The sequence below is a fragment of the Thunnus albacares genome, chromosome 8, assembly GCF_914725855.1.
Source record: "Thunnus albacares chromosome 8, fThuAlb1.1, whole genome shotgun sequence".
NCBI classification, from domain to species: Eukaryota; Metazoa; Chordata; class Actinopteri; order Scombriformes; family Scombridae; genus Thunnus; species Thunnus albacares.
Window position 1 is genome coordinate 9595913 of NC_058113.1, and position 27225 is coordinate 9623137.

Here is a 27225-nt window from a genome sequence, read left to right on the forward strand (position 1 = left end):
AAGCTTCATAAAATATTCAAGATGTTTCCCACCCTTCTCTATGGAGTCAGTGGGCAGGCGATGGCCGTGGCAGTAAGGGTATAAAATCTGTGTGTGTGTGTGAGCTTATGTGTGTGTGTGTGTGTGTGTGTGTGTGTGTGGCCAGCACAAGTAAAATGGCTGGTGGCTCACCGCAGCACAAACACCCAAACTCCCCAAACCACAGAAATGAGACGCGCACATCTTCAAGTCATAAAGCAGCACACTTGCACTATTATTATGACACATCCTAGTCAGATATTAGCAAATGTGAAGAAGTGCAGAAAAGGAGATGTAGCGGGCTAATCATTTATGAATGAGTCTACTATAGCGCTTTCTCTTTTTTGGAATAAGTGATTTGGTGGGGAGTTTATTTTTCTTCATAACTCAATTTATACAAGAATGTTAATATAAGAGAAGTCTAGACTTAGTTTGAGCAAGAGCTAGTAGCGACAAGAAAGCCCTTACAGAAAAAAATATGGAAAAAGCCTGAGATTCGACACACTGTCTCTAAACTCTCTTTCTTTCTTTCTTTCTTTGTATCAGAGCAAGCTGGACTGTGCAGGATTTACCTAAAGCCCAGTCTGCATTCACTGAACACTCAACTGTACTAGATGGAGACAAACCTCTGAATCCTAGTATTGTGGAGTTAGAAAAGCAGCGAGAGAGAAAGGGATCTGGCACGGGGCCTATTTCTTTTCACAAGGACAAACACATTTTGTTGTAGCAGAGTATTTTGCTAATGCTTTCTTATTTTCAACACCTCTCTATATGGATTAAGTGCCCTTGCTCAGTGCATAAGCTGTAATGAGGGATGTTGTGTCTGTGTCAAAGATTTGAGCCAGAAACCGCAACCTGCCTGCCAATGCTGCTGTAAACGAGACCTGGACAGTAAACAGCTGGACTATAACGTCAGCCTTAAATACGTTCTAACACACTGCTTCTTTGTGTTCAAGTAACAATCAAGTGATGCACCATCGGGGCTCGCGCTGATCCAACTCGCAAATACTCACATCCAACACTCCGTGCCAAAAACTTTGGATCAAGCATGGGGAAAATAAATAAATAAGTTGAAGTTACAATCTGATAGAAACTTTGGACAAATGTAGCGACGCCAACATAGCGTACATGTAACAGCAATTGCCTTTTGGAAAAAGACACCTGGCAAAACGTACAGTGTGCAATACGAGTGTTTCGAGAGAGGCAAAATAAATGTTGGAGGCTTCGACACGAGCGCGCCAACTTAATAAAACATTTCACAAAGAAAGTGTGCTGAAGCAATGTTGTTGGAAGAGATGGAAGTTATGAAAAGGGGCCTCCAGACAGCAACAAAGCATGCTCGATAACAAAGAAAAAAAATACATTTTTATGTGTTGGATGACCAACTGTTACAGCTGAGTTAAATATGAGGTTGTATGTCAATTCTAAGTGTGACAGAAGACTGGATAGACTCTTTTGGACTTTAAAAAGCTGCTGCTGCAGCTAAATAGATTTGGAACTCACACATGGAGAAATCCACAATGACCGCAACTGAAGACAGTGTCTGACAAACCTTTTTTCGATAGCCTGGTGCATGAAGTGCATCTAAGTGGCTCATTGATGGCTTAGTGGATTTTGTAGAGGAAAAACATGCGTTCGATTGATTCTCATTTATTGATATTTGGTACTAATGAAAAGAATAAATAAAGGCAATGGATGCACTTGCTCTTGCAGCTGTTTTGTGATAAGTAGCGCTTGTATTGTGCTCTTGAATTGTACAATCTACAACTCATATTGGCTCCTTAAAAACTGGTATCAGTGCAGCTCTGGGTTCAAGAAAAGTCTAATTAAGTTCCTGGACAGTTGGAGTCAGATCCCTGTACAGGGATACTGAGAACCACACTGGTCTTTCCCTGTAGACTTTCCCCTGGCCAGCCTTGTCCACGTCCTCTACTGTATGTGCAACCTAACCCCCCCTCCTAGTGATCTTATTACCCCCCCGCCCCCACCCCACTCCACTCCACTCTCCCTTCTCTTCTCCTCCTCCTCATCCCTGCAAATGACCATGATGGGAGGCCATTCATCTCACTCCATCGGCCACCACAATGAAATAAATCAAGAATTTTTCCCCCAAATATAACAATATTTGTATTTGGGGTGGGGCAGACATAATTGATGACTGCGGCCATGCTAATTAAAAACGGCGGAGGTTTCATTAATCTTGGTCATTGGGTATGGGGATAGTAGGGTAGCGGCTACGGTGTTGGCTGGACGGGGGGACAGGGCCGCCTCCATCGTCCTCATTGCTCAGGTGATTTGGGGCCATTGTCGAGTATATTAGCACGGCAAAGTTAATGTGAAACGGCCATTAATAATCACAACAAAGTCTATAGTATAGAAGCTCAGTCTCTCTGTCTCTGGCCTTCTACCACAACGCAACTGCAGGAACCAAACAAGACAATATAGTGAACAATCACACATGTTTACTGCCATGTCCCGGCTGGAGAAGTTAATTGCTTTTCTGACTTTGCTTTGTAGCAACTGTTGTTTTTTTTTTTTTTTTCTATGCCTTAACACACACACACACACACACACACACACACACACACACACACACACACACACACACACAGAGCTTTGGAGAATTAATTACCAGTCTCAACTTTTGCTGCTTTGCCTGTGTTTGCGTAGTCAAAACTATCAAGCCTCAGAGGGCTGAGGTGTCACAGACTCTTCAGAGGAAGACAAAACATGAGCACCAGGGTTCACGCGTGTTTCACATCATATGATTCTACACATTTGACATCATCTTCACACGGCGTGTATTTGGACGTACATGCTTTTTATCACAATATTTTTATTCTTCAAAAGTGTTTTGTCTTAGCTTGAGTATTCATTAGATGTTTAAGAACATTGAGTTTTATGAAAAAGGGAGAAAAGTCAGATTATCTGATTACTTGTCATATATTGTGGATTATCAATCTCCACAGTCTTTCTCCAACAACAAATTTTCAACATGCAAGATGGCAGGTCTGCAAATCAATACAAAAAAAAAAAAAAATCAATAATATGAAGAATGGTCCACGTTTAAACATTTTGAGTGGTTTATGCAATGTCTACACTCTGAAGCATTATTAAAATAAATTTCCATGACCATCCCCTGCATCACACAGATCATACAAACCAAACACTTGACAGCATCTACCAAATAAGTCATATCGGAGCGTCTACTTAACAGAAAAGACATGAACAGACCCTGGAGTTGATAAAAACAGAATCATAGTGTTACTGCTGTGCCATTACAGCACAGACAATTTACTAAGTAGCACCTATGAACGGCGCAGATGGATATCATCATCACTCCGTAATGGCCCCTACATGTTAATTCACAACTTTAGCTTCTCCACCACGACTCTGCTACAGAATAATGGCTAGCCCGCATCTGGTAAGAGGCAGTGTGGGCCAGTGTATGAAGCATAGAGAGAAACAGAGAGAGACAAAGAGAAACAGAGAGAATTAAACAGGGAGAGAGAGAGAGAGAGAGAGAGAGAGAGAGAAAGAGATGGGTGGGTGGGGTGGAAGCAGTAGCATATGGTGCCACGCTGCCATAAACAAGCTTTATGAAAAGACCGGGGACGTTTATTTAATCATGGAATACCTGAGGAATCGCAACGAGACACACACTTTGTCCCATTATTGTTAGCCCATAAATTTAACTGCTTTACCAGAACGACAAGGAACCTGATACAAGCACCGAAGACAACACAGGGGAAGCAGGTGAATTTATGTATGTGTGCGTTTGTGAACTGCACAGTGTTGTAGCTATGGTAAAGAGTGTGTGTGTGTGTGTGTGAGTTTGTGTGGTGTTACAGATATAGCCATAACTGCTACACACTGGTATCTGTGTACCTGCAAAACACAGAGAACAATACACTCTGGGAAGTATCCGGTACAGAACACACAGATACGGATGTGTCTACTGTAATGCTCCGTTTTATTCTTCTAGCAGCCTCTGCATGCATAAACATTTATGTTTTCACCTGTAATTGCCTTCATTCTCTAGAAAGTAGTCTCTAACAACCAATGCAAAGAATTAAAACATTCATTAGTGCTTCGACCTCCCAGGTCAGACAAAAACATTTCCGAAAATAACAAGGTGGGTCTAAAGGCCCCCAGAGGAAACACATTTCTCATTTGTATTGAATTGAAACAACAGTGGACATCCAAATAAAGCTCTGCACTGCACTGGGGTCACTTCAAAAACACACACACACACGCTTACAAAATGCACAAACACAACCGCGCTTGCACACAGACGTGGACATAAATATCAACATATTTGCCACACACATGGACTTGCACATGGGACTACATAACACACAACTACACGTACAGCTGTATTTGAAAGTTCACAATACGATATAAAAAGAATGTCATGCACGCGAAATACAATTGGACTGCATGTGCAATTGTGTGCCTGCGCGCGCACTCACACACACACACACACACACACACACACACACACACACACACACACACACACACACACACACACACACACACAGCTCTGGGTCAGGGGGACAGCGGTAGCTCAGAGCCAGCTGTGACCTGCCGGTCCAGGTGCTCAGGAAAACCGCTGTTAACGGCCACGATTGATGATCTAATCAAACTGTCACCACGGCGATCCGCTGCAGGGGGAGGGGAGGTTGGGGGGGGCGTGCCTGTGTGTGTGGGGGGGGGCGAGTGGGAGTGGGGTGAGAGCAGGTGGGGGGGAATATCCAGGAGGCCTTGTGCATGCTTACCGTTAGCCCAAATTGAGAGTGACAGTCTCAATAGTGAAAAGGCCTCTTTTTTCCCCGTCTAAGTAATGGAGGAAACAACTCCAGCGGTCTTCCGGAGGATGTCACATAATCAAGGGAGCCCCAAAACACCCCCACCCACCCCTCTCTGTAACGTCTCAGCTCAAGCAGAGCATGGGGGGGGTTAGAGTATGGATGCCCGGAGATGATGCGGTATAGTGCTGGACCGACAGCCAACACAGAGCTGATTATGATGAGTTCTGCATTGTTGAGTGCTAAACACACACACACACACACACACACACTGTATTCCCCAAATCAGCTAGACTAAAATGTACATGAACCCCCCCCCCCAGTGTTAACATCTAGTCTCACGGGGCCATTAGGAAACATTATTATTGTGGATTTAGTGATGAGTTGTTCTATCTTCATTCTACATGAGGAGATGATGGAGGGTAAAGTGAAACCCTGAATTCCAAAAATCATTCGTTCACATTATCTAAATGGAATCATTTGTGACTACAGTGAAAACAGACTGCGACTCCATAGAGGCCCCTAAAGGGCCCCTATAGCTTGCTCAAGACCATCAACTGCACGGGCCCCCCGACCCCACTTTGAGAACCACTGCTTTAAACTATCATGGGTGAACCTCGTACTCCTGGTGTCCAACCCACACACACACACATCATATGTTCAAACATTAAGCGCCACTCAGCCCACACAGGCGCACCACATACCAGAAGATGAAAACATGCACGCTGTCTGTCACATGTGTAGCCGGGGATTCATGCGATGAGAGGAAGTGGTTTATAACTCAGTGAGTTTGGAACTTTGGAGTACCAGCTGGTTTATTTGAAGGGGCACTAGGATGTCCCCGGATAGAAGAATAGATCATTTATTTCACTAAAAATGATCCGTAATAGAGAATATACGGTAGAGTTTACGGTGTCAGTGCAAAAGTTTCTCTTTAACCGTTCTGCCAAGAAGTTAGCTGTATGTGAGGAGATACAATTAATATTATTTAAGAGATGTTATTATATAAATCTTATCTGTGGCGTAGTGTGTGTTTGTCAGAGTGTCTGTTATAGCCTGGCTTTCACTTATTTTAGAAAAATTGGGATATTTTCACCCTCTTTTACTTATTACATTAAACAACATCAACAGTATATTATAATACTCAAAAAATAGAAATGTTTAGGAAAGCTCTCCTAATGATTAGAGAATTATTTTAATTAATTATCATTCATTATGTCATATAATCCATCTCAGTGGGATCTTCTGGTTAGTGGGTGAATATTTAATTATTGATATGTTCACAGGTGAGTGCATGTATATTATATTACATCATTAATATATTAAATAAAAAAATATATGATGTCAAAGTGTATATTTATTTGTTAAATGTAATTTAACAACAGTGTCCAACAAGCATTGTGTAGAATAGATGGGTGCTGTTTGTATAAGAAGATAATACTTAAAGATTGACAGAAATTACAGGAAAAAATAAGATAAAACATACAGTAGTTCCATTGCATCTTAACATGGTTTGTATTTGCATGGGAAAATATAATAATATTTATCTAGTCCACAGAAAAATATAATGAATTAAGTCTTCCTATATTTAGCTGAAAAGAGAAAAGTTCAGGAAGTGGTCCAACTTAATAGTGGCCTTGTTGATCGCTGCCTGTTCTGCGTGTGTGTTAATCACCTTCCCCAGGATATATCCACGACTGCTGCTTGCCCGTCCAGCTCGCATTAATTTAATCGCTGCTCAGCTAATTCATTGATTAATTGGTTCATTAGTGATGCCTGGCAACATCCATTTCTGCCATGACAGTCTGATGTTTCAATAGAGAAGAAAAACAGGCTGGCAACAGCCCAGTTTTTCCACAGTCCCACTGTGCATAATGTCCAACCACTGTCAACAGTTAGCCGCACAATTGTGTCACTGTATAACTGCTTGGTTTTGTGCCACAGGATGTGAAATGAATATGAAGGTGAACTGTGCACATTCTCCGTTCTTGTCTGGTTGAGTAATGTCACTTGGGTTTCAGCGGTGGGTGACATCATTCTTCGGAAAAGAAAAACTTCAAAAGCTGGAGGGACTGTTGGAGCTGCACTACAGAGATGAGGTACATGCTGTTATGAGAAGACAAACTACTGCTGCAGATTTATTCCACAAGTCAAGGTCACGTTGTTCTGACATGATGAGCAGCTTCCAACTCTGGGACGAGCTGTCGACTGCTAACTAACATTATTATTAGTAATAGGATCGGATAGGACCCTGCTGCACCCTGCAACAAAGAGCTGGATGTTAGAGTGACCAACAACAATATACAGCATGGATGGAAGTGCTGATGTGACATCAGTGGCCAAATGACACCACCATAAAGTAGCTAAGTCGTACATGACCTCAGACCTTCCTACTCCAAGACATGAGCCCAGATTTATAATTGGCATTTTGTCACAGTTGCTGTTACCGAGCAGTGGTAGTACTGCGCTTTAACTAATGATGAGTAAGACCACAGGGGTGGAGATTTTAGCATTAAAGTGTGTCAGCAACATGCTTCCCTCACACCCCCTACCCACAAACACACACACACACACACACACACACACACTCCCACATTTCTACACCATATGCCCATGACAAGTGCATAAAAATCGTTCCCAAGCGATAGCACAGGCCAACCCATAAAAACTTAATGCACCTAATTTCCCAGTAATCAAACTTTTATCGACTGCAATGGCTTTTAAACTAACAAATTTTAATTATCGCTTAATTTTAACAGCAATATTAACGCGATCCCTCATTCTGCGAGTGTTCATTCTCCATGAAATATTGAGTAGGGTAAACAGCGAGGCGCTGTCCGCTGGCTCCTGTTCAAACAAGCAGCCAGCAAACACAAAGGTGAGCTAGGGGTCGCTGAGGCCTTGCCAGTACCACGCCGGGACTACGTGAGCTGCACAGACCTCTGGGAAATGGAGCTTCATGAGTGCAAGCGCTCAAAAAAAAAAAAAAAAAAAACAGTCCGCAGATGTTGCACTAAGATTACTACACAGCATTGATCACCGGTGTGTGTTTGTCAGCGGTTATAATGTGATCCTGCTTCAGCAACAGACACTAGTTCATTTTCTGTTGTCTGCTTGATTTGATATAGATTTGAGGTTTTTTTAAAAAAGATAAAAACAAGAAAAAAAAACATATTTTCTTTCTTTTTTTCAGGATTTAAGGATATTTAAATACCCCACAGTGAGTCCAAATATCCTTGGCTACTTTCAAGTTAATATTTCCCCGCTGCCTTGCCTGTGCGTCTCTGTGCTGCTAATCACATCCCTGCTTACAGTACCAGCAGCACGGGATGTTATTGACTGCTGCCCTTGGGTGGCTGAAAACTAGGCCTTACCACCCAACACCAAGACAGAAAGACAAAGTGCTGACACAGGCAGATAAGAGGAGGAAGAAAGAGAAAGATTAAAGAGCAGATTCATTATCAATAATTAAGGGAAAGGATTTATTCTAATGAATTAGGGGTTGTCTTTATCTACTCTTTATCTCCCTATCACACAGCTAACTCTCTTTCTCTCTCTTTCTCCCTCTCACACACACACACACATATACACACATACACAAATGCGCAGCACACACACACACACACACACACACACTGGCTCGTGGTTTTCGTGTGACTTGACCCCTGCCTGCTCTGTGTGGTCCATATTGCCACCATGCTGGCTCCAGGCAGGGCTCTTCCGCCCTCGCTCCCCCCATCCAGCCTGGACGGTCCCGGCTCTCGGTGCTGGGGCAATATGGCTGCGCTGCACGGCATGCTGGGACGCGGCTGCAAGCCCAGAGCCCGGTGCTGAAAAGCCAGATGCCCGCTCAGCCAAGCTCGGACACTGGCACAGCGACTTGAATGAATGCAGGAACGTACAGTAGATATTAATGCCATCGTGTCAACATAGAAAAATAAAGGCAGTGCATTATGTAAACCAGGGTAAAAATTGAAAGATTGATTTGTAGATGTATTAGGCTGATTATTTTAAATTGAAAGTCAGATATTATTGTGTAAATCTAATATAAAGGATATTTTCTGGAGAAGGGATCTATTCATTCATCTTGCCTAGAATAAAAATTTAGGGGAAATACTGAATATAAATTCAAATGCAAACATTTAAAGACACAAATAAAGACACGAATCATATACACAAAGTTGCAATCGGTTGCTTAAATCCCAAATCACTATCTGCAGTCAAAAACGACTCTGTTTCTACACCGCTCTCCACTGCAGACATGTAATGACAGATGCTCTGAATATCCCTGTCTTCATTTTGTGAGTCATCACACCTGCGCTGTGTGCATCATGCCTGCTATTTCTGGATCTGTGTTCATGCCTTTTCACCTGGTTTTCTGTTTTCCTTCCATTAGAAGCATTTTAACACCGGCTTATTTGGCTCAAAGATACAGTAAAAGCCGACTGCGCCGAGGTTCCATCGACCTACAACCAAACTGTGAGCAGACTTTAGTAATTAGACACGTCCAAAACACTGAAAACATTCTCTCCAGACGATTGTATCACACCTTTTTTTTTTTTTTTTTTCTTTACTTAAACAAATACATCTTTCTTCTTGGTTGTCAGCACTCCTGTTTCAAGAGTGATGAGTGTATTAGTTCAAGGAGTTTATTATTACAAGCGTGAAAATGGCAGGCGTTTTAACAATTACCTATGAAAACAGGTATGTGAGACAGGTCAGTTGTCTTTTGGCGCCCTGTTTTTAAAGAACTAATTACAAGCAATTGAAGCAAGGTCGCTGCTGTCAGTCATGCTCTCTCAAGACACTCCCTTGTTATTAAAGTGTTGGTTTAGGTGCCTGCGCAGACACCCACACACACACACACACACACACACACACACACACACTAAGATGTACACCATGGATAAAATGGCAAATTACAAGAAAAATGAAGTACTGGAATAAGAAATCAAACTATGTGGTGAAATATGTGAAATGTGTTTTGATGGTAGAGAAAAGATCTGCAACGACATCGACACACGTACGTGCTCACGGACACATGTACACGTGTATACATATAAATCAATTTTACACAAATCGGTGGGGTTGTTTCTCAAAGGAAATTATATACTACATATCAATTATCAGTGGCTTGTTTTATTCCGTGTTTCATGTACAGCATTAGTTAATACTAGAGATCCAGAACTGATGGTTGTATCCTCTCTCTGTTTCACAATCAGAAGAGCACTATTGTTCTTTTGTAACACTGCAACACTCAATCAAACTCAATAAAATCTAACTTTTACAGATTCTGAGGCCTTTTACAACCATTTTTTCCCGCTAGGCTGGCTCAAACCCCGCATGTATTAAGTGAATACGGGAGATTACATATTCAGATGGAAATGCACCATGAAACAGGGCTAATGCAACTCAGTATGATATTACAAGTGGGTGATAACAGCTTCTTATTAGGATTCTTAGCTGCGATGCACAATGTTACAATAAAAACCTTTTAACATTGTTCAATGCCATTACAACCTGAAACCATACAACAAACACGGCTAGGTCTATGTATACTTCTGAGGACATATGGTCCTCGGTAGTATACATCTACCAGAGTGTACACACATACAGGCAAACAAAAGGACAAAAAGCCCTCGTCTCCGCTGAGTGCCTGCAGTGAGGAGTGGTGGTGTGACTGAGACGAAGACCCAGTTGTGTCACTTTATTACAGTTCAGCTCTCCCTTTCTTTCTCTCTCTCCCTTTCTCACCCAGAACCTGTCAGATAGTTGGAGTCTGTCATCTCCCCTACAATTCTTCTTCCTCCCCTTCCCCACAGGGGTTAGAACGATATATGGGGCTAATATTAGCCTTTTATTTTTAAGTCACATCTGACCAGCGTTGGCCATCTCTATCCGCTACCCTCATTAGCAGGAACTGCTTGTAATGAGATGCTGTGTTTGAATAACACAAAGCTATGTTATTCCTCACATGAAAATAATGGCATTTAAATAAAGCCGACGTTTTGTAGCGTGTTCTTCCTGTGTTTTTGTGGGTTTCGTCTGGATACCTCAGCTTCCTTTAACCCTAAAACATGTGTGGTAAACTGAAAGTAGACACCATGTGACAAGAAAATTTGCAGGTTTGTGAGCGAAAGGAAGTGCTGCATTTGGCTTTGATCACCACAGTGTGTGCAGGGTTTTTTTTTTTTTTTTTGCACAGCCATAACATTCTTTCTTGGATTTCATATATTCATGCATTATACTCCCCCTTGCCACCTCCTTTCCTTGACCATGGCAAAGGCCTTAGTTTGGTTCCACCGTGCTGAGTCCTTCTCATTCCCTCTAAGTACTTAGGAAAGGTCTAATGGGGCAAGAGTTCTCCTTGGGAGATAAATAAAGTTTAGGCTGATTAATTAAAATAGTTAGTGTAAGTGAAAGCAGAAATTGTCAGCATCATCATCCTTTTAAAGCGCATATTGGTGGGACTCTATCCTCCTCACAGATACCCGCCCAAAATAACTTGGCGTTTGAGGCCCCAGACGGATTTGGCTAAGTGGAGCTTGGCGTCACCTACGGCTAGTCAGGTCTCTTCCTCCTCCTGCTCCTCCTCTTCTCTTCCTTTGACTAACAGATCTCCCCAGTGTTCTAAAAATACCAGGTGAACAGGGAAGTAGAGATGGTGATGAAACTGCCTCTCTGACACTGTCCCACTGCAATCCATCTCTCCACCGCCTGCCAGCCAGCATATGTTTGCAATTGGCTCCCCCCAACAACCCCCATCGCCTCTCAACCCACCCCCCTCACCGGTCCCCAGTTGCTGGTTCAGATCCCCCCCCTCCCTACCCTCCCCACCCTATACACACACACACACACACACACACACACACACACACACACACATTTCCCCATCCTTTCCCTCTCCCTGTCTCTCTCCCTCTGCAACCGTCCTAGTCTCCAGGTCTGGGCTTTCAAAACCGGTGCAGTTATCAATCACCGAGCCAGCACTGTCACATTGGACCAAACCACTCATACACACACACACACACACATGCACACACACGCACACACACTTCCTTTCTTTCTGCATTTCTTTCTTCTTTCTTTCTTTCTTCTGTCTTTCCTCTCTCCCTATCTCTCCGTCATCCCACCCCTCTCACTCCTCCTTCTCCTCCTTTTCCCACTTCTATCCTCCGTCCTCTGCCTCCTCTCTTACATTTGCCCAAATTTGTTCCACTTAATAAGCCCTCCCCAATGACCTTGTGCTAATTAAGCTGCACTGTGTTGGAAATATGATGGTTAATTAATGATGAGATAAATTCTGTCTGCAGGACTGTCAGAAAAATGATGACACCGTGTTTTACAGGTTTAAATAGAACAAACCTTGTGGCCGTCCTCCCTCTAAGTGTGCACGCAAGGGGTGTGTGTGTGTGTGTGTGTGTGTGTGTGTAGAGGCACGTGTTTAAACGAGAGAAATGAATGAGAGAAAACGAGGGATGAAATAAGATTTTGATGATGATTTGCTGGAATGTGCAGTTTGTGTGTGCATATGCAAAAACATAACTGTACGCATGTGTACATGGGTGTGTTTTAATGTGCACCCAGTGATCATACAGTACTTCTACGTGTGTGTGTGATGTAATGATGCTGCTGTGTGGTACAATGCTTTATGGATGAAGAGAGTGACTGGAGTTGTTTTTGGCAAATACACACACTGAGCTAAACACTATCAGGTAACACACAGACCTTATAGCTCCATCCATGCCCAGAACCCAGTGTGTGTGAATGTATGTGTGTCCTCTATGACCTTGGCTGTATTGCTACCTCTTAATACAAAAGCCAAGAGTACAAAAGGTCTTTGGGAGACAGAGTGTGATGAAATTAGAGATGGGAATTTTAGAGCGGCTAGTCGAAGGAAACGCAAGTCAACTTCAAACTAAAATCAAACTAAGTGCATTCACTGTTGCCTACATTGCCCATAATGCAACATAACTTGATTCACTCAACCATAAAGATTCAGGTCAACCTCACTCCTCTCTAACTCCACACTCCCAGATTTTTTTTCATTTTCAGTCTTCAGTCCCAACTGACATGCAGCTTCTGTCTGGAGCCGCTTTGTGCAGCACAACTTTTTCCAGGTATACAGTAGTTCTCCCAACACCTGTAAACAGACTTCTCTGTGCAAAAGAAGCTATAAGTAATCACAATGAACATCTTTTCTCAATCTATCTTAAGGACACAGTGAAATACAGACTGTATTTTCCCAAGTTCTAATCACGTGTCCTTGTGTTAATGTGTTATCGATGTTATATGTCAAATATCTGTCACAATTTTTTGTTGTTGTTGTTGTTTGTCTCTCATCTTGAACTAGACTAGCCAACGCCGCCCATCAGTTGAAATTACAGTTGACCGTTACCTCGTGGGTCATACTAGCTAGCCAGGCAATACGTCAGAGGTGAGTGTTTGGAGTCGGTGACAAAAACTTTGTTGACATTTTCAAAGAATGGGCTTGAGGTCATTCAGTTCTCCCTCGTCCTACTCTGTATCTCACTACAGTTCTATATTCTTCCATTTTCGCTATTATCTATTTTTGATAGATCTGATCAAATCCCACTCGTATTAACCCACCCACATATTCTGTCTCACTCAAAAATATGTCACATTATGGAAGATAAACTCTAACTTCCATTTCACTGTGATTTTAACAAAGCTCTTTTTCTGTTTTTTCTTCTCTTCTCTCTTTAGAGTAGTTCGATAGCGACTTACACAAATGCTGTTAGAAAACAGCTGAAATTCAGGAAAAGGCATCTGCTGTGTAAAAGGGAACAATAACATTCAACCATTCATATTTAGAGAAGCCTAAAGCCAACATAAATAGTTTATGTTCCTGTGTTTTCTTTTTCTCTTGCTTTATTTTTGCTCTTTCTTCCAAATGAGTAGCTTAGATGCTGGACAAAGACCTTCATGACTGAAATGTCATCTCTGTGTTGGTCAGTGGCAAACGGCAGAAGCCTGTGGTACTGGGCATGTCACTGATGTGAACGCATGTAACTGTGAGTGCTGTATGAAGCAGAGTGTTGCTACAGAACGCCATGGAGCTCTGTCAGCTATCCTTGGATAAGCAGAGGTCACAATAACAAACATGTGGATGAAACAGAGACTTGAAGCAGTTAAGGATATGAGGATTTGTTTCCATCTAATCCAGATGAACAGCTGACAGTAGGAATTTAGTCGATCATGTCTGAGAGATGGAGAGGTATCTGGTCGGGCTGCTTACTTCCATATCTGAAGGCACTTGTCATATCTAATACCACACGTTGTCAAAAGTATCAATTTGGTTGCAGAGTAATGAAAAAGCGGGTCTGTTTCTATTTTAGCGGCTCGCTTGACAGATTGAGAGGTGTTTAACGTCTCGTTTTGGCTTGTCAGGGTAGTGGAAGGGGAGGGGGGGGGGGCTTCACAACTTCATCTCCTCATCTTTCTTTTTCTCACACACACACACAACACACACACACACACACTGACAGCAGGGCTCTGCTTCTGATAGACAGGGCCAAGCTGGAGACATTACACATACACAGAAACACACACTCGCATGCACAGACAAAAATGGTAAAAGAAACATCATTCATCCTTAATTCAAGAGGGAGAGCAGAAAGTAAGATGAGGGAGGGCGCCAGATAAAGTTTGACAGAAAAAAGAGATGTAAGCAAGAGACCGAGACAGACAGAATGAGTGAAAGCCATTTAACTCATTAGGGGAAAAGGGAGGATCTCAAGTTATATTTAACTTGAAATTTAACAAGGGGGGACTTTTTGCTTAAAAGCTTGCAGACCTAGGGGTTGTAGCAGTCATCCTCCAATATCTAGAATGAATTACTTGCTGTACTGTAGTTTGTCCTACCAATAAAACATCAAATTCAAAGCAGATTATAATACGTAGTAGTGAACGCAGTTGTTTAATTTACCTTTCTTTACGCTGTCCGACTCCATGTTTTCCCAGCAGGTGGGTGCTGAGGTGTTTCTTCATCACAAAGGCCCATCTACAAAACACACACAGGACATGGGTTAAGCAAAGGCATCGAGCTACGATATGCTACACAAACCGTTGGAGCAGTAAGGGACAAGATGTGGGAACGGGGAAATGAAGCACTGGTAGACAACATCCGCAATTAAGAGCAATGAAATGAATAAATGTCTTCCTACATTAAGGTTTAGTTGGATTTAAAAACTGTTTTTCATTGTTTCCAACATTGAGCTGTAAAACATAAAAGATGCTTGGTTTTGGTTACTCTGCTTGCTTTTTTTTTTTTTTCCCCCCCTCCCTTGAAAGACGTGTTTCACTTTAAGAATATGTGGGACTGTCTGTTAGCGTTTCCTCTGTTTTCTCCAACTGTTAAGACACTTTTGAACAATTGCATGAGAGCACTAACACATCCTTCTCTTCGCATTCCTATGTAGACCGTTTCCTGGAAAAAAAAAAAAGAAAAAAAAAAGCCCATGCGACATTGAGTTTTCAGAACAGCAATAATAAGCTGTCATAAACAGGTTTCGTCTGGAATACTATTGTTTTGTTATTTGATGACAGACCAGCAAAACAGACACAAATTTATATGAAAATGTTGCACCACAAGAGGAGTATTATTTGCTGCGAGTCTGTGAATGGTTAACAAAGTTGGAGTGTATTTGTTTGTTTTTCAAGCACCTTTTTGGTCCGACAGTATAATGAGAGTCTAGGCAAAGAGTGCCACATGTTGTATATCAACGTGCCACACAAATATGTGCACGTGTATGGATTTTTTTTTTTTTTTTTTTAAATGCACATGTATCTGCAGCGCATGAAGTAGCACACGCACACACACACACACACACACAGTCAAAAATACTGGGGTACCGTAGCTCGACAGCGACCACAATGTCCTGACTTTGTCGAAGGGCCCTGAGTTTACCGTGTCTCCTAAACAGCATATGAAAACATAATATACGGATGACAGGACTAACTACTCAGACTTCCAAGCTGCTTCACCAGTGTTTTCATCCCCTGGCCTTTTCATTTAGCACCCATCACTTCCCATTATTGTGCAACTGAGAGACAATGACCACATCTGAGAGCTGAGGATGGAGCTACATGAAAGAGGCCGAGGGAGTTGAACCGACAGTCATGTGGTTGGCACTGTCACTGCACACACTCAGGTCCTCCCCTCTGTGACGCTCCTCCTATTTCTTCTCTTCTTGGAGGTTTTTTCACTTTTCCTTCTTCCAAGTAGATCATTATTCTATTTTCTCTCCGGCGAGCCCGTCTGTGCCTTTCTGAAGCTTTTCCTGCTAACTTTAGGAGTCAGTCTATCATAAAGCAAAAGCATAATTATTTCACCATTTATGTCGCCATGTCAGCTATTGCCCTTCTCTACCCTAAACCTCCCCCTTCCAACGTCTGGACGCGCACACACACACACACACACATACACACACACGGCTGAGTCCTCCATCCCATCATGGCCCCAGAGTCCCATCCGTCATCGAGGCCCCTGAGGCCGACGCTAACTAACACCACCACCATATAAATATTCAAACATGTTCCACTGTTTTGCCTCGTTATCATCACTCTACATTTTCTCAATCCTCTCTAACTCAATCCATCCACCCGTCCAGAATGTTGCCTTGGAGTTAAACTGGGAGCAAGCGTATGACTAAATCTTGTATACTCCAATCAGGGGAGAATGGCAAGATCAAAATGTGGAATTTCTTTGGCCCACTAGAAGCGTCTCTCTGACTGACGGCATCATCTATAAATAAACAAACAGCATAATTAAGATATTTCTGAGAGGGGGAGGGGGGGGAGGGTAAAAGAATTAATCAATATATTTGAGAGAGAAAAGCGAGGCCTTGGAACACTTCACGCGTGCTTGTTTAAGTCGTCGTGTTTAGACGTGAAGAAAAAAGAGCTTGCAAACATTTCTGTTAATTATGTATTACAGCTGTCCTTCATAAACCTAATTACAGAGTGCTGAAAGGCAACAGGGGCAATTTGCATATGCGCATGAAAGACAAGACATATGCAAAATATGATTTTAATTAGCATTCTTTGATAGCAAGGGGTACAAATCAAACTGGCGTGTTGTGAGATTCTCATCTCTCCCGTTTTTTTACTGGATAATCTCACGAGTGGCACGAGTGCAAGATGGGTAATGCCCTATGGAGGCACCTGGCACAGGCTGCACGCACACACACACATACACACATAAATGCGTGTTAACATTCACAGAAATGCATAATAACAGCATGCACAACCCCAAATAACCACACACAAATAGAAAAATAGAAATATCTAATATGCACACAAATGTTGTCATAATTACCATGTGATTATCTAATACACACTATTACTACTATTCCTGATAATGTTGAGATAAAATGCAGGCAGCATGCACGCAAATACTGATCTAAATACAGACAAATTGCAATCCTTACTCACAAAAGCAGACATCCACAAGTACCCTATCCCTCATGCATACACACACACACACACACACACACCAACACACAACAAGATCCCATATCTAAATGTTAAAGGGGCAAATCCATTTGTTTAAGGCTGTGTGTAATCAGCCCCCTGCCCTTGGTGTGTGTGCATCCTCTGCCATCCAGGTCAAGGCCTCAGCTTGTCGTCCTGCTGCCTTGGGCTGCATCATCAGCCCAAACCATCAGCCTTGATGGTTATTGTAACAAAGGGATACTTTAACATGCCATTCATCCATATCAATTCTCTTCCCCCCCATGAATTGAACTAATAAGGCTGTGCCTCTGCCCTCCAGGGAGGCTCATAATATCCATTGCAGATATGAAAAAAAAAAAAAAAAAAAAAAAAAAAAGAGAAAGAAAAAGAAAGACGGAGGCTCTGGTGTTTCACGTTCGACTTTCCCTTCAGACTAATCGGCGCGCCACAGCTCGTTAGGTCCGTGACGTGCCGGAGCTTTACCGATAAGCAGGGGAGACACGGCTCAATTACCCACAGTTACAATCTTTCTCTCTCTCTTCCCTCCCGCTGCCTGACGATGAAGAGATAACATGTCAATATTTGATACAAACAACTTCATTTGCCTAATGGTGTTCCTGGATAGGCCCATCTACAGGTCCGGAAGGGATGGGAGATCTAAGAAAAGGCCTCGAGCAACACTCGGCTTAGACATACTGTAGCCCACTCCACCCCCCCCCCGTTCACGTACGCCCATTCCCGAGAGCTGCGCGCAAGGCATGCTGGGATAGAGCCGGGTCAGACATGACATACTTTGCCAACTTTTGCATGTGTTACTTTCGGCTGTTTTCCAAAGGTTTTGACAGTCAACCTTGAAAGGTAAAAGAGGGCAAATGTAAGTGCAGCGTCTTGGTTAGTTCTGACATTTCCGCCCTTACATTGCTGCCATAGAAAGCCGTACCAGATGGCATCAGGTACATGAACGGCATGGCGTGGGGAATTTAAACTTTTGTCACCAAGCAACGTGAACCAGTGTGGTAGGAAGTGATTTACACCGGCAACGATGGACTTGACCGTTCAATCAAAACCTCTGGTTCGACATGAATTGAAGGAGTTCATGGACACTGAAACCAAAAGGCAATGAACAATCAGAAGACTAAATCAGAAAAGAAGCAAGTAAAGTCGAGCACACTATTTCAATTTTTTTAACATCTGTGTTGTCCTAAATGTGGTGGTAGAAGGCAATAGCTTGGGAACAGTGGGCATTTCGTTTTTCCTCTTTTTAAACGATTGAACATCCAGTTTGCTGCCTGCTGTCTGCCACCACAACGTGAGTGCCACATAGGAAAAGCTATGAGGTGAAAAATGAAGCTGAAGTCCAACAAACTTCTGTATTGTGATTGGTTAAAAGGTAACCGAAAAGCCATTATGAGAGAGCTACCAGATGCAGGAAGCACTCAACCCTCGCCGGGTGAAGCTGCCGAAAACCTGGGAAAGAAGAGGGGTTCCATGGGGGAAAGATGAAAGGGGAGGTGGGGATGAGCTCTGAAGTTATGGGACTATGCTCCAGCTCTTTTTGAGGAGAGACGCACACATACACACACACACACACACACACACACACACTCTGCAGTGGTCTGCTGGGCCCGAAAGAAATGAGTGTGTGCGGGCTCATCCAGACTCCTGTGCGAGTCCTAATGATGGCCTCCACCTGCTGCTTTAATGTCACAGCTGGATCACCCTCCATCCCTCACTGACTCTGACTGCCATCAGCAGCAGGTAGCTCCCTTCTGCACGCCCCTCCCTCCGCCTTCATCTCCCTTTACTTCCATCTTTCTCCTACCGCTCAACTCCTCCACATCCATCTCTCTCTCTGCTACACCTCTGCTCGCATTTCTTTTTATACCTCCTTCCTGTATCACCAAGTTCTACACCACCTACATCACTTTGCCATACCTCCCTTCAACTATTTCCCCATTTCCACCCATTTTTTTTTCAGTAACTTCCTTCCATTTACACCACAATCTACTGTATATCATCATCTTCATCATCCACAATGTAGGTGAGACACATTCTACCAATCATCTCAACCAAAGCCTCATTTATTTTTCTAAATGCCTAAAAAACATCACAATTTACTTGACAATGATCTATTGAAAGTAGATATGCTACACATACAGTACCATAGCACATTAAATATAAAAAAAATAGTGCCCCCGCATAATATATTTGCCATTGCAGAAGGAGATCCATATCATAAAAAAAAGAACATTTCACGACGCCACGACTAATTCACTCTTCTGAGTTAACATAATGCGTTTCTTCCTTGTTTATTTTTTTATAAACCCATCCTGGAGAAGCGGAAACCTGGAGGTAAGTTGACATGTCTAATCTGAGAAGGTTTGACAGGCAGGTGAACTGACAGAAGAACAGAAACCAACACTTGGCTGACAGCAACCCTGGAGCGCTGAGACAGCTGCCGACATGTCAGACAGACAGATAAACAGACAGGAACAAGAAGTCGAAAGATAAGACATTTATTGACAGACAGAGAGACTGCTTCCTGACAGAGAGACAGACAGGCACACATCAAGAGTAAGGGCTGAGGAAGGAGGGATTTTTTTTTTTTTTTTTGCTGAGTTTACAGGCTGAGTTTAATGGATGTTCTACAAGCAGGCCTATAACAGTAGATGGGGAGAACTAAATGCGGTGTCAAATTTGCAGATGTAGAGATAGATGGTGATGGAAGGATGGAGAAAGAAAAGCCACGGGAGAGAAAGAAGGGAAATAAAGGAATATGAAAAATCATGATGGAGTATCTAGATAAGCCGGAGTGAATGTGAACTAGGGAGAGAAGCAGAGGCAAATGCAGTTTGCGGCGCTGTCGCTTTATTTGACGGAAGCAAGAGGCGACTTCGCATCAATATTGCTTGGGCTTCTAAGAGATCCGCTTATGGAAACATCACATAATGTAACAGATATTGGGGAGGAAATAAATAAATAAAACATCCAAATTGATTTTGTTTTTCTGCCCGTGCCAGAGCAAAGCAAGCACTTGATCTATTCTAAGATGATCTTGATAAAAATAAAAGAGAGGCAAAGTGTTTCTCTGACGACTGATCAACGTCAAGGCTCTCAATGAAACAGGCACCTCTCACTTATGATGCTGCCGCTTGTGCGTGCGTGCCTGTGTGTGTGTGCGCAGGCGTGTGTGTGTGTGTGTGCCTGTGTGTGTGTGTGTGTGTCCTCTAGTCTTAGAGGAGGTACATAAAAAGCTCACTTTGCCTCACCAAAGGGGTTTTTGGATCATCTGCTGAGGCAGGTGATGGGGCTTGACGGATTGATTGAGGCAAAGTTCTCATCGACAGTGGCAGCGCCCCATAGAGTTCCCAGCTCCAGTGCACACTGTTCCATTAAAGGATCATTTAGAGGGAGAGCAAGTTCCACCTGCACTTATGCAGAGCACACCCTAATGTGAGATGAAACAGACATTTTCAAGCTCCGGGAAGGGAGGGGAGGAAGGAGAGAGGAAGAAAAAAAAAAAAAAAAAAAAAAAAAAGATAATAATGAAAAATAAAAATTCAGTCCCTTCCCAACAGCGCATTTCCATCTTCAAGAGAACGGCGATTGATGAAGTAATCTATTATTGATATCATCATCGTTATGCGCCGATGGCAGTTTCAGTGTTACGGAGCCCCCAGCTCTGAGCGTCATAGCACTGTTTGCATATTATGCTGCTCAGCTTCATTATATTTTCTAATTAACTGCTTTAATTTGGGATTTAAATCCTAAGTGAGGGGAGAAACTTGAAAATGCTGAACAAGAAAGAATAATACTGTATTTGGTGTCAAGATGAAAGGAGAGGTGTATAAAGAACAAGGTACAGACAGTTACACAAGTGGATTTAGCACTTTTCAAAATAGATTCGTATGAGCTGGCATATAGTGTGGAATCAGCACAAATATACTTTTATGTGTAAAAAAAAAAAAAAGCCAGTATGAAGATGGAACATGTAGTGAGAAGCGTTTTAAATGAAATACATAACATACTGAAGTACTGCCGTGTTATGAGGAGGTGAAGAAGTCTCATTTTACACAACAAAACAAAATGAATCAAAAATGCTGGTTGTTAAAGGCTGTTAGCTTCTCTTGCTAATGCATCTCTCTCTCTCTCTCTCTCCTTCCTTCCTTCCCTTCCTCTCTGCAGTGCAGTTAAAGATATGAAAAATATATGTGCTTTTTTTCCCCCTCTCCTTTCCACCGCACCGTGTTAAATCATTAAAGAGAAGTCCTGCTCATTATCTCTCTAAACAAAACTTCTCTTAAACCAAATAAATCACTGTTGCGCGGCGCAGCTAACAGCCGTGAAGGGATAAATTACAAAGCGCCTCACTGGCAGCGCTGGTATTTTAAAAAGCTTGCTGCACAATTTCTATGATGTGCAGTAATTTGTAATGCAGGTTTCCTTATGTTTATAAGGTCTCTTCAGGTGTGTATGGTGTATGCTGGAAGATGAGGTGAAGGGTAGGGAGTGAGAAATAAAAAAAAGAGCCCAATTCTGTTCTTTGTACTTTCAATATTGTTAAGCTTATTTTGGCACTAAATCTAGCTCTAAGCAAAATTATTTTACATCCCTGAAAATATTTTTCTACAGTTGGTGATATTGCTTAGACAGCAAGTAATGACCACGGGCCATAGGCTGAAACTGTATGTCTGTAAGTTTGGACTGGAGGTCAGAATATGTAGAGTAAATCATTTTGTGGTGAAATTAAATAGTCCTTAATCAATTACAGTTCTGTTTCTGACAGAAGTGTATCGTTGGCAGGGTGGAAACACTGTTGAAACCGCACTTCGACCATCACGGGATGCAGCTACAGGACATATTGATATCATTCATTAAGGAGGCTCCTTAAGGCGAGAAGTGTTATTTAAGGATTTGCACACTGACACTATTGAAGCAGGATACAGAAAGTCTTCCCACACTGTCTCGGAATGATTCCAAACAAACTGACTCTCTGTGGTCAGAGGATGCTACATTATATCAGAGGTGGACAAACACTGCTGATGTTAGCATTATATTAATAATCAGCCAGTCAAACTGATGTATTGGTGCAACTGTAACCGTTTTTTTCATCCTTTTTTTACCCCCCCCCCCAGCTGACCACTGCCATTAAGGCTTGCTTCATTATAACAAGAAAACACAGCAGCAGTGCCTCATCTCCGGTTAAAGACTCTAATTGAGGAAAAAGACACCAACCACACCTCTCACCTCCATCCCCACCACCTCTGCACCCACCGTGCTCCTTCAGGGACCAGAAGCCATGATGAGCCCCTCCCGACCTCTCTCTGGCCCCCAGTGGGCAGATTAAACTGCGGATAACAGGGTCGCACTTAGGTCCGTTTACAACGGCAAGCCTCCCGTGTGCCTCCAGGGGATAAAAACCAAAAACCAACACTAGCCGTGAGACCCCCCCCCCTCCCCAACCCCTCACCCCCCACCCTTCAACAAAAAAGGGGAAAAAAGCCCAAACATGATTTATTCAGGCTGTTTACTGTACACTCTATCTGCCCGTCCTCTGAGAACAAATTAAATGTATGAAAGAGAGGGTAAAGAAAACGAAAGGAAGAAAGAATGAGAAGAAGGGAAGAAGAGAAAGGGAGGGAGATATCAAAAATAAATAAATAAATCCTGGAAATAGGAGTGAAACATAAAAATCCAGAGGCCTGGAGTGTGTTTAATTTGCACAGAAGGTCTATAATAACAGACTGTTGTTCACGACAAGACACGCAACACTGTGTTAGAAAAGATGCAGACCAAAGATAAATTCTAAATGATAAAATCAAACATATGTCCAAACCCTAAACTATGGCTCTTCAGAATCCAGTAAAAAAAAGGTAGATCTTTGTAAATCAAAGGATGCCAGGTTGCCATGTTCAAACCTGAGCGATGGGAAGATGCTGAGGAATGAGAAGGGAGAGGTGAAGAGAGTGAAAATTGAAAAGAAACAAACAAAGAAGACAGCCTCTAATGTCGACCGTTGTTGTTTTGGTGAGTGGTCTCGCACATTAAAAAGAACTGAAGCAACATGACAAGCGAGAGTTGTATTTCTCTCACTATAGTTTTGCTAAAGCAGATAATCCATAAAACATAAGGCCTCTGTATTGACGTTTTTCCTCAGCCAGCTGAGTGAAGGGCGTAGCTGGGATGTCAGGCCTGTCTGTCGGCCAGCTACCACTCTCATTATCCTCACACCTCTGTCAAGGGCAGCTAAGGTCACACTCCAGAGGAGCAAAGTAAACCGCTATGGTACTAATCTAATATTCAGCGATCCTATCAAAGAATGACTTATTAGACTAGCGTAACTGTTGATGGGAAAGAAAGATTGTAAAAAAAAGAGGAAGTTCACACTCTGGGTATGAAAAGTTGGACTGCAAATGTGACATCTGTCATCTTCTTTGGCTGATGAAATTAAAAAGGACTTTCTCTAGTCCCTGGAGTAAGTTTCCTCAGAGGTTTAGTGAGGTGTCAGCTGTCTGAAATCATATAAAACAATGGACTTTCTGGAGATTGAGTGAGAGTATGGCTTAAGAATTTACACAATGCATCGTTCAAGTGCTGTTATAAATGCTGTTGCCTCCTACTCAAAGCTAGCGCACTTCTACACCTCTCAGAAAGTATGCATACACACACACACACACACACTCACACACACACAAAGGATGTCTTTGTTTGGCTATCGCTGCCGTTGTCTTGACACCCACCATCTGCCGCCCCGGCAACAGAGAAGAGTGAAGAGAAGAGTTTCTCTCTGGAAACTCACCCTCCACCTCACAAACCCCCCCCCCCCCTCCCTTCTCCCCCCTCCCCCCCCCCATAACAAAAACACTTTGCGAGATTCCACTCAAAACAAGCGCAGGCCTCCCTCCCACCGCTGACGCTCTCTCTGATGCTCTACAGGTTGAATCACCGCTCAATAAACAGCCAATTTCTCTCTTTTCTAATGCTTGGTTTAAGTCCTCGCCGGAACGTATCAAGTGGTAAACAAACACAAACGATTTACAGTATGAGCCATGCAAACATTCTTTTTGTTTTTTGTTTTTTTTCCAACAGCGAAGAAAGCCTTGTGAAAAATCCAAGTCCTCATTCAGCCATTTAATAAAGCCTCATTTTATTGAAGTGTGTGTTAGTGTGAAGAAGGAAGGAGGGGGGGAGGGGGGGGGGGGAGGATGTGGGAAACTGCAAAGGCCCTCCTCAGTCACCATCTACAGACACGAGATGTATCACAGAGAGCAAGCACTCAAAAGTAAATGAATAAATAAATAAATAAGTAAATAAAGTATGCTATGCAGATGAGGGTGACGGAGCCTCCATCTCTAGCCTACTCTATGATGCACCGGCCATTCATCACCTGCACATGCAAAGCGCCGGCTCCGGTCCTTAGCATATTCGCATATTCTAATGAAGGCTTGCATGCAAATGAGGACGACCTTTTCTTTTTGGCTTTTCCTTTTTTTTTTTTCCATCTTTTTTTTTTTTTTTTTTACAACTTTACATTAAGAGGAGGGGAGTGGAGAGTAGTGGCTGTAATGGCTATTAGAGCGACAGACTGAGTACGTGACGTTGTGATCTAAACTCAGGGACGCTGTAATTAGGCTAATCTATTACCAGACGGCGGCTGTCAGAGATCTTTATGGCAAAGGACGGACTTGTCAGACACTTTATTTATTAAAACTGGCTCTGGCTTTTTTTTTTTTGAAAGGGTTGGTCAGTTAGACTCACAGCGAAATGTAAAGTGCACAGTGACATGGGCTAAGACATGGATAACAGATCCAACACCGGCACCCATGGGACCTTAGCACTGCCCCTGGACCTTTGAAGTGCTGCATGCTGTACAACCTAATTTTGGCCAAATGTGTCTAGACTCCTGTCTAGTTTCCTGCCAGTATAGAGCAGTTATGGCTCCAAATTGAATACTTAAAATTGCCCAAGTTAATATGATGCAGCTTGTTTATAAAATGGATCAATGATAAACTGGTTGTCTTTGGTAAATACTTAACTTGAATATAGTTTCAATTAGATTTTTTTTTTACCAAAATGACCTCTATAAAGAGTAAATGCTTATTCAGATGCTTTTCTACTACTTTTGTATATTTCTTTTTAGAAATAAACATCAGTTCAAACCATAAGCAGAGTCACTTCAGTGTCATTATCGGCTTTAAACACCGATATCGGTTACAGTGAAGTTCTAGCTGTCTGTCTTTGTATCCGACTCCCGAGCCAAACCTCTCCTCCCTCTTTCTGTCACCGGTGACCAGTGGAGGGGAGGGGAGGCCGGCCGTCACCGGCCTCTCCTCTCCTGTCCACCAGGCAGGGTCCTGCGCTGTCGGCGGGGAGGCGGGAGAAAGTTATGCCTCCTTACTGTGACTTTGAACTTTCTCAGATGAGGCATAAATATTGAAATATTGAAATGAAAGATGCGGCAGGCGCAGAGGGGATGGGAGGGAGGTGGACGGGGAGAAGGAGGAGGAGGAGGAGGAGGGGGAGGAGGAGGAGGAGGAGGAGGAGGGAAAAAGAGAGAAAGAGAGAGAGAGAGAGAGGGAGAGAGAGGATAGACGGATTGGGGGGGGAGAAGAGACAGGAAGCCCACTGAGAGAAGAGACAAGGCCCTCACCCCTCTGCCAGGCTGCATTCTAGCAGGCTGACAGTTATGGATAGGAAACATTACTGCTGCTGGTAATTAAAGCAAAAACTAATACTGTCTCTTGGATGAGGGGGTTTCATAGTGAGCATCCATTTGTCACTGCTGCACACTCGCCAAGGCCAGATTAAATCACACACATATTTAGTCCTGCTGTGCAAAGAAGCTCTCTGTCTATCTGTCTGTCTGTCTACCTGTCTGTCTATCTATCTATCTATCGATCTATCTATTAACTCGTCGGGTTGCTCACAGTTAACCAATAAAATATTTGCGTACTAGTACAGGGTGATACAAAACAGTGCTTTTTTAGAATTTTTCTTCATGAAAATGGTAAACAGTATCGCCAGCATCAAGACAAAAATATTGGCATCAGCTTTCAAAAACGCATGTAGGTCAGCTCCTACTAAACACTCCTTAGTGAGGCAGTAAGTCAGTGACTGAGTGAGTGAGTGACTGCAGAGTGGCAGTGAAAAGGCCACTGGCTGGTTAGGGGTGGAGCGGTGGGTGAAGAAGAGGACGGGGGGGGGGGGGGGTGGAGGAGGGGATGCCATGTCACCAGACGGAGGGGATCGGTGACACTGAGCGTGTCACAGGGTGACGGCTGCACTCTGCTAGGACCAGTAGCCCCTGCAGCACTGTCAGAGGAACCAGCAGCTCCAGATACTGACACTACCAGCCTTACTGACAGGCCAAACATGACTCGTCTCCGCTCTCGCCACAGACGAGGCCTGACGGCGCACAGAGACACCGAGAGAAGGAGGGATTAGAATTGGGGGGGTGGAGGGAAAAGAGCAAATAAATACAAACTGAAGTTGTGTCTCCTGAACTGGACAAACAGTACACAGCACTGTGTGGTACCCCCTCGCCCCCCCCACCAAAAAGATGAGTAAAGAGAGGATCACACTGCCATAAATAAAAAGACAATAGAGGGAATGCGACCTCAGATTAATGTCTAGAGCCACCATAATTGGGTAAAATTAAATCATATTATATATTATCAACTTCATCAGTTTTGACTGGTCAGAGACTGATTCATTTTCTTTTTCTTATTTTATCATAAGAGACTAAAGTTACTTACAGTGTCTTCATAAAAAGTTTATTTTCATTTGTTCTTTGTCTTCTCTTTACTTTATAGGATTTCACATCTTTGTTGACCTCATGATATTTTAAAAAGCAGGGCGGAGTTTTAAGGAAAGAAACACGTATTTAGACTATTTGGATCTGGCAAAGAGACAGAGTGTG

At 42.9% G+C, this 27225-nt stretch overlaps 1 protein-coding gene across 3 annotated transcripts in view; it reads right to left on the bottom strand.

The window, feature by feature from the left end:
• znf407 (zinc finger protein 407) overlaps nt 1-27225 on the bottom strand; it is a 147283-nt gene that overhangs the window by 67560 nt on the left and 52498 nt on the right. For all 3 annotated transcript variants that reach the window (XM_044359086.1, XM_044359087.1, XM_044359089.1), the window contains exon 5: nt 14779-14853. In XM_044359086.1, the coding sequence (XP_044215021.1) occupies nt 14779-14853 (75 nt within the window). The remainder of the gene's footprint in view (nt 1-14778; nt 14854-27225) is intronic.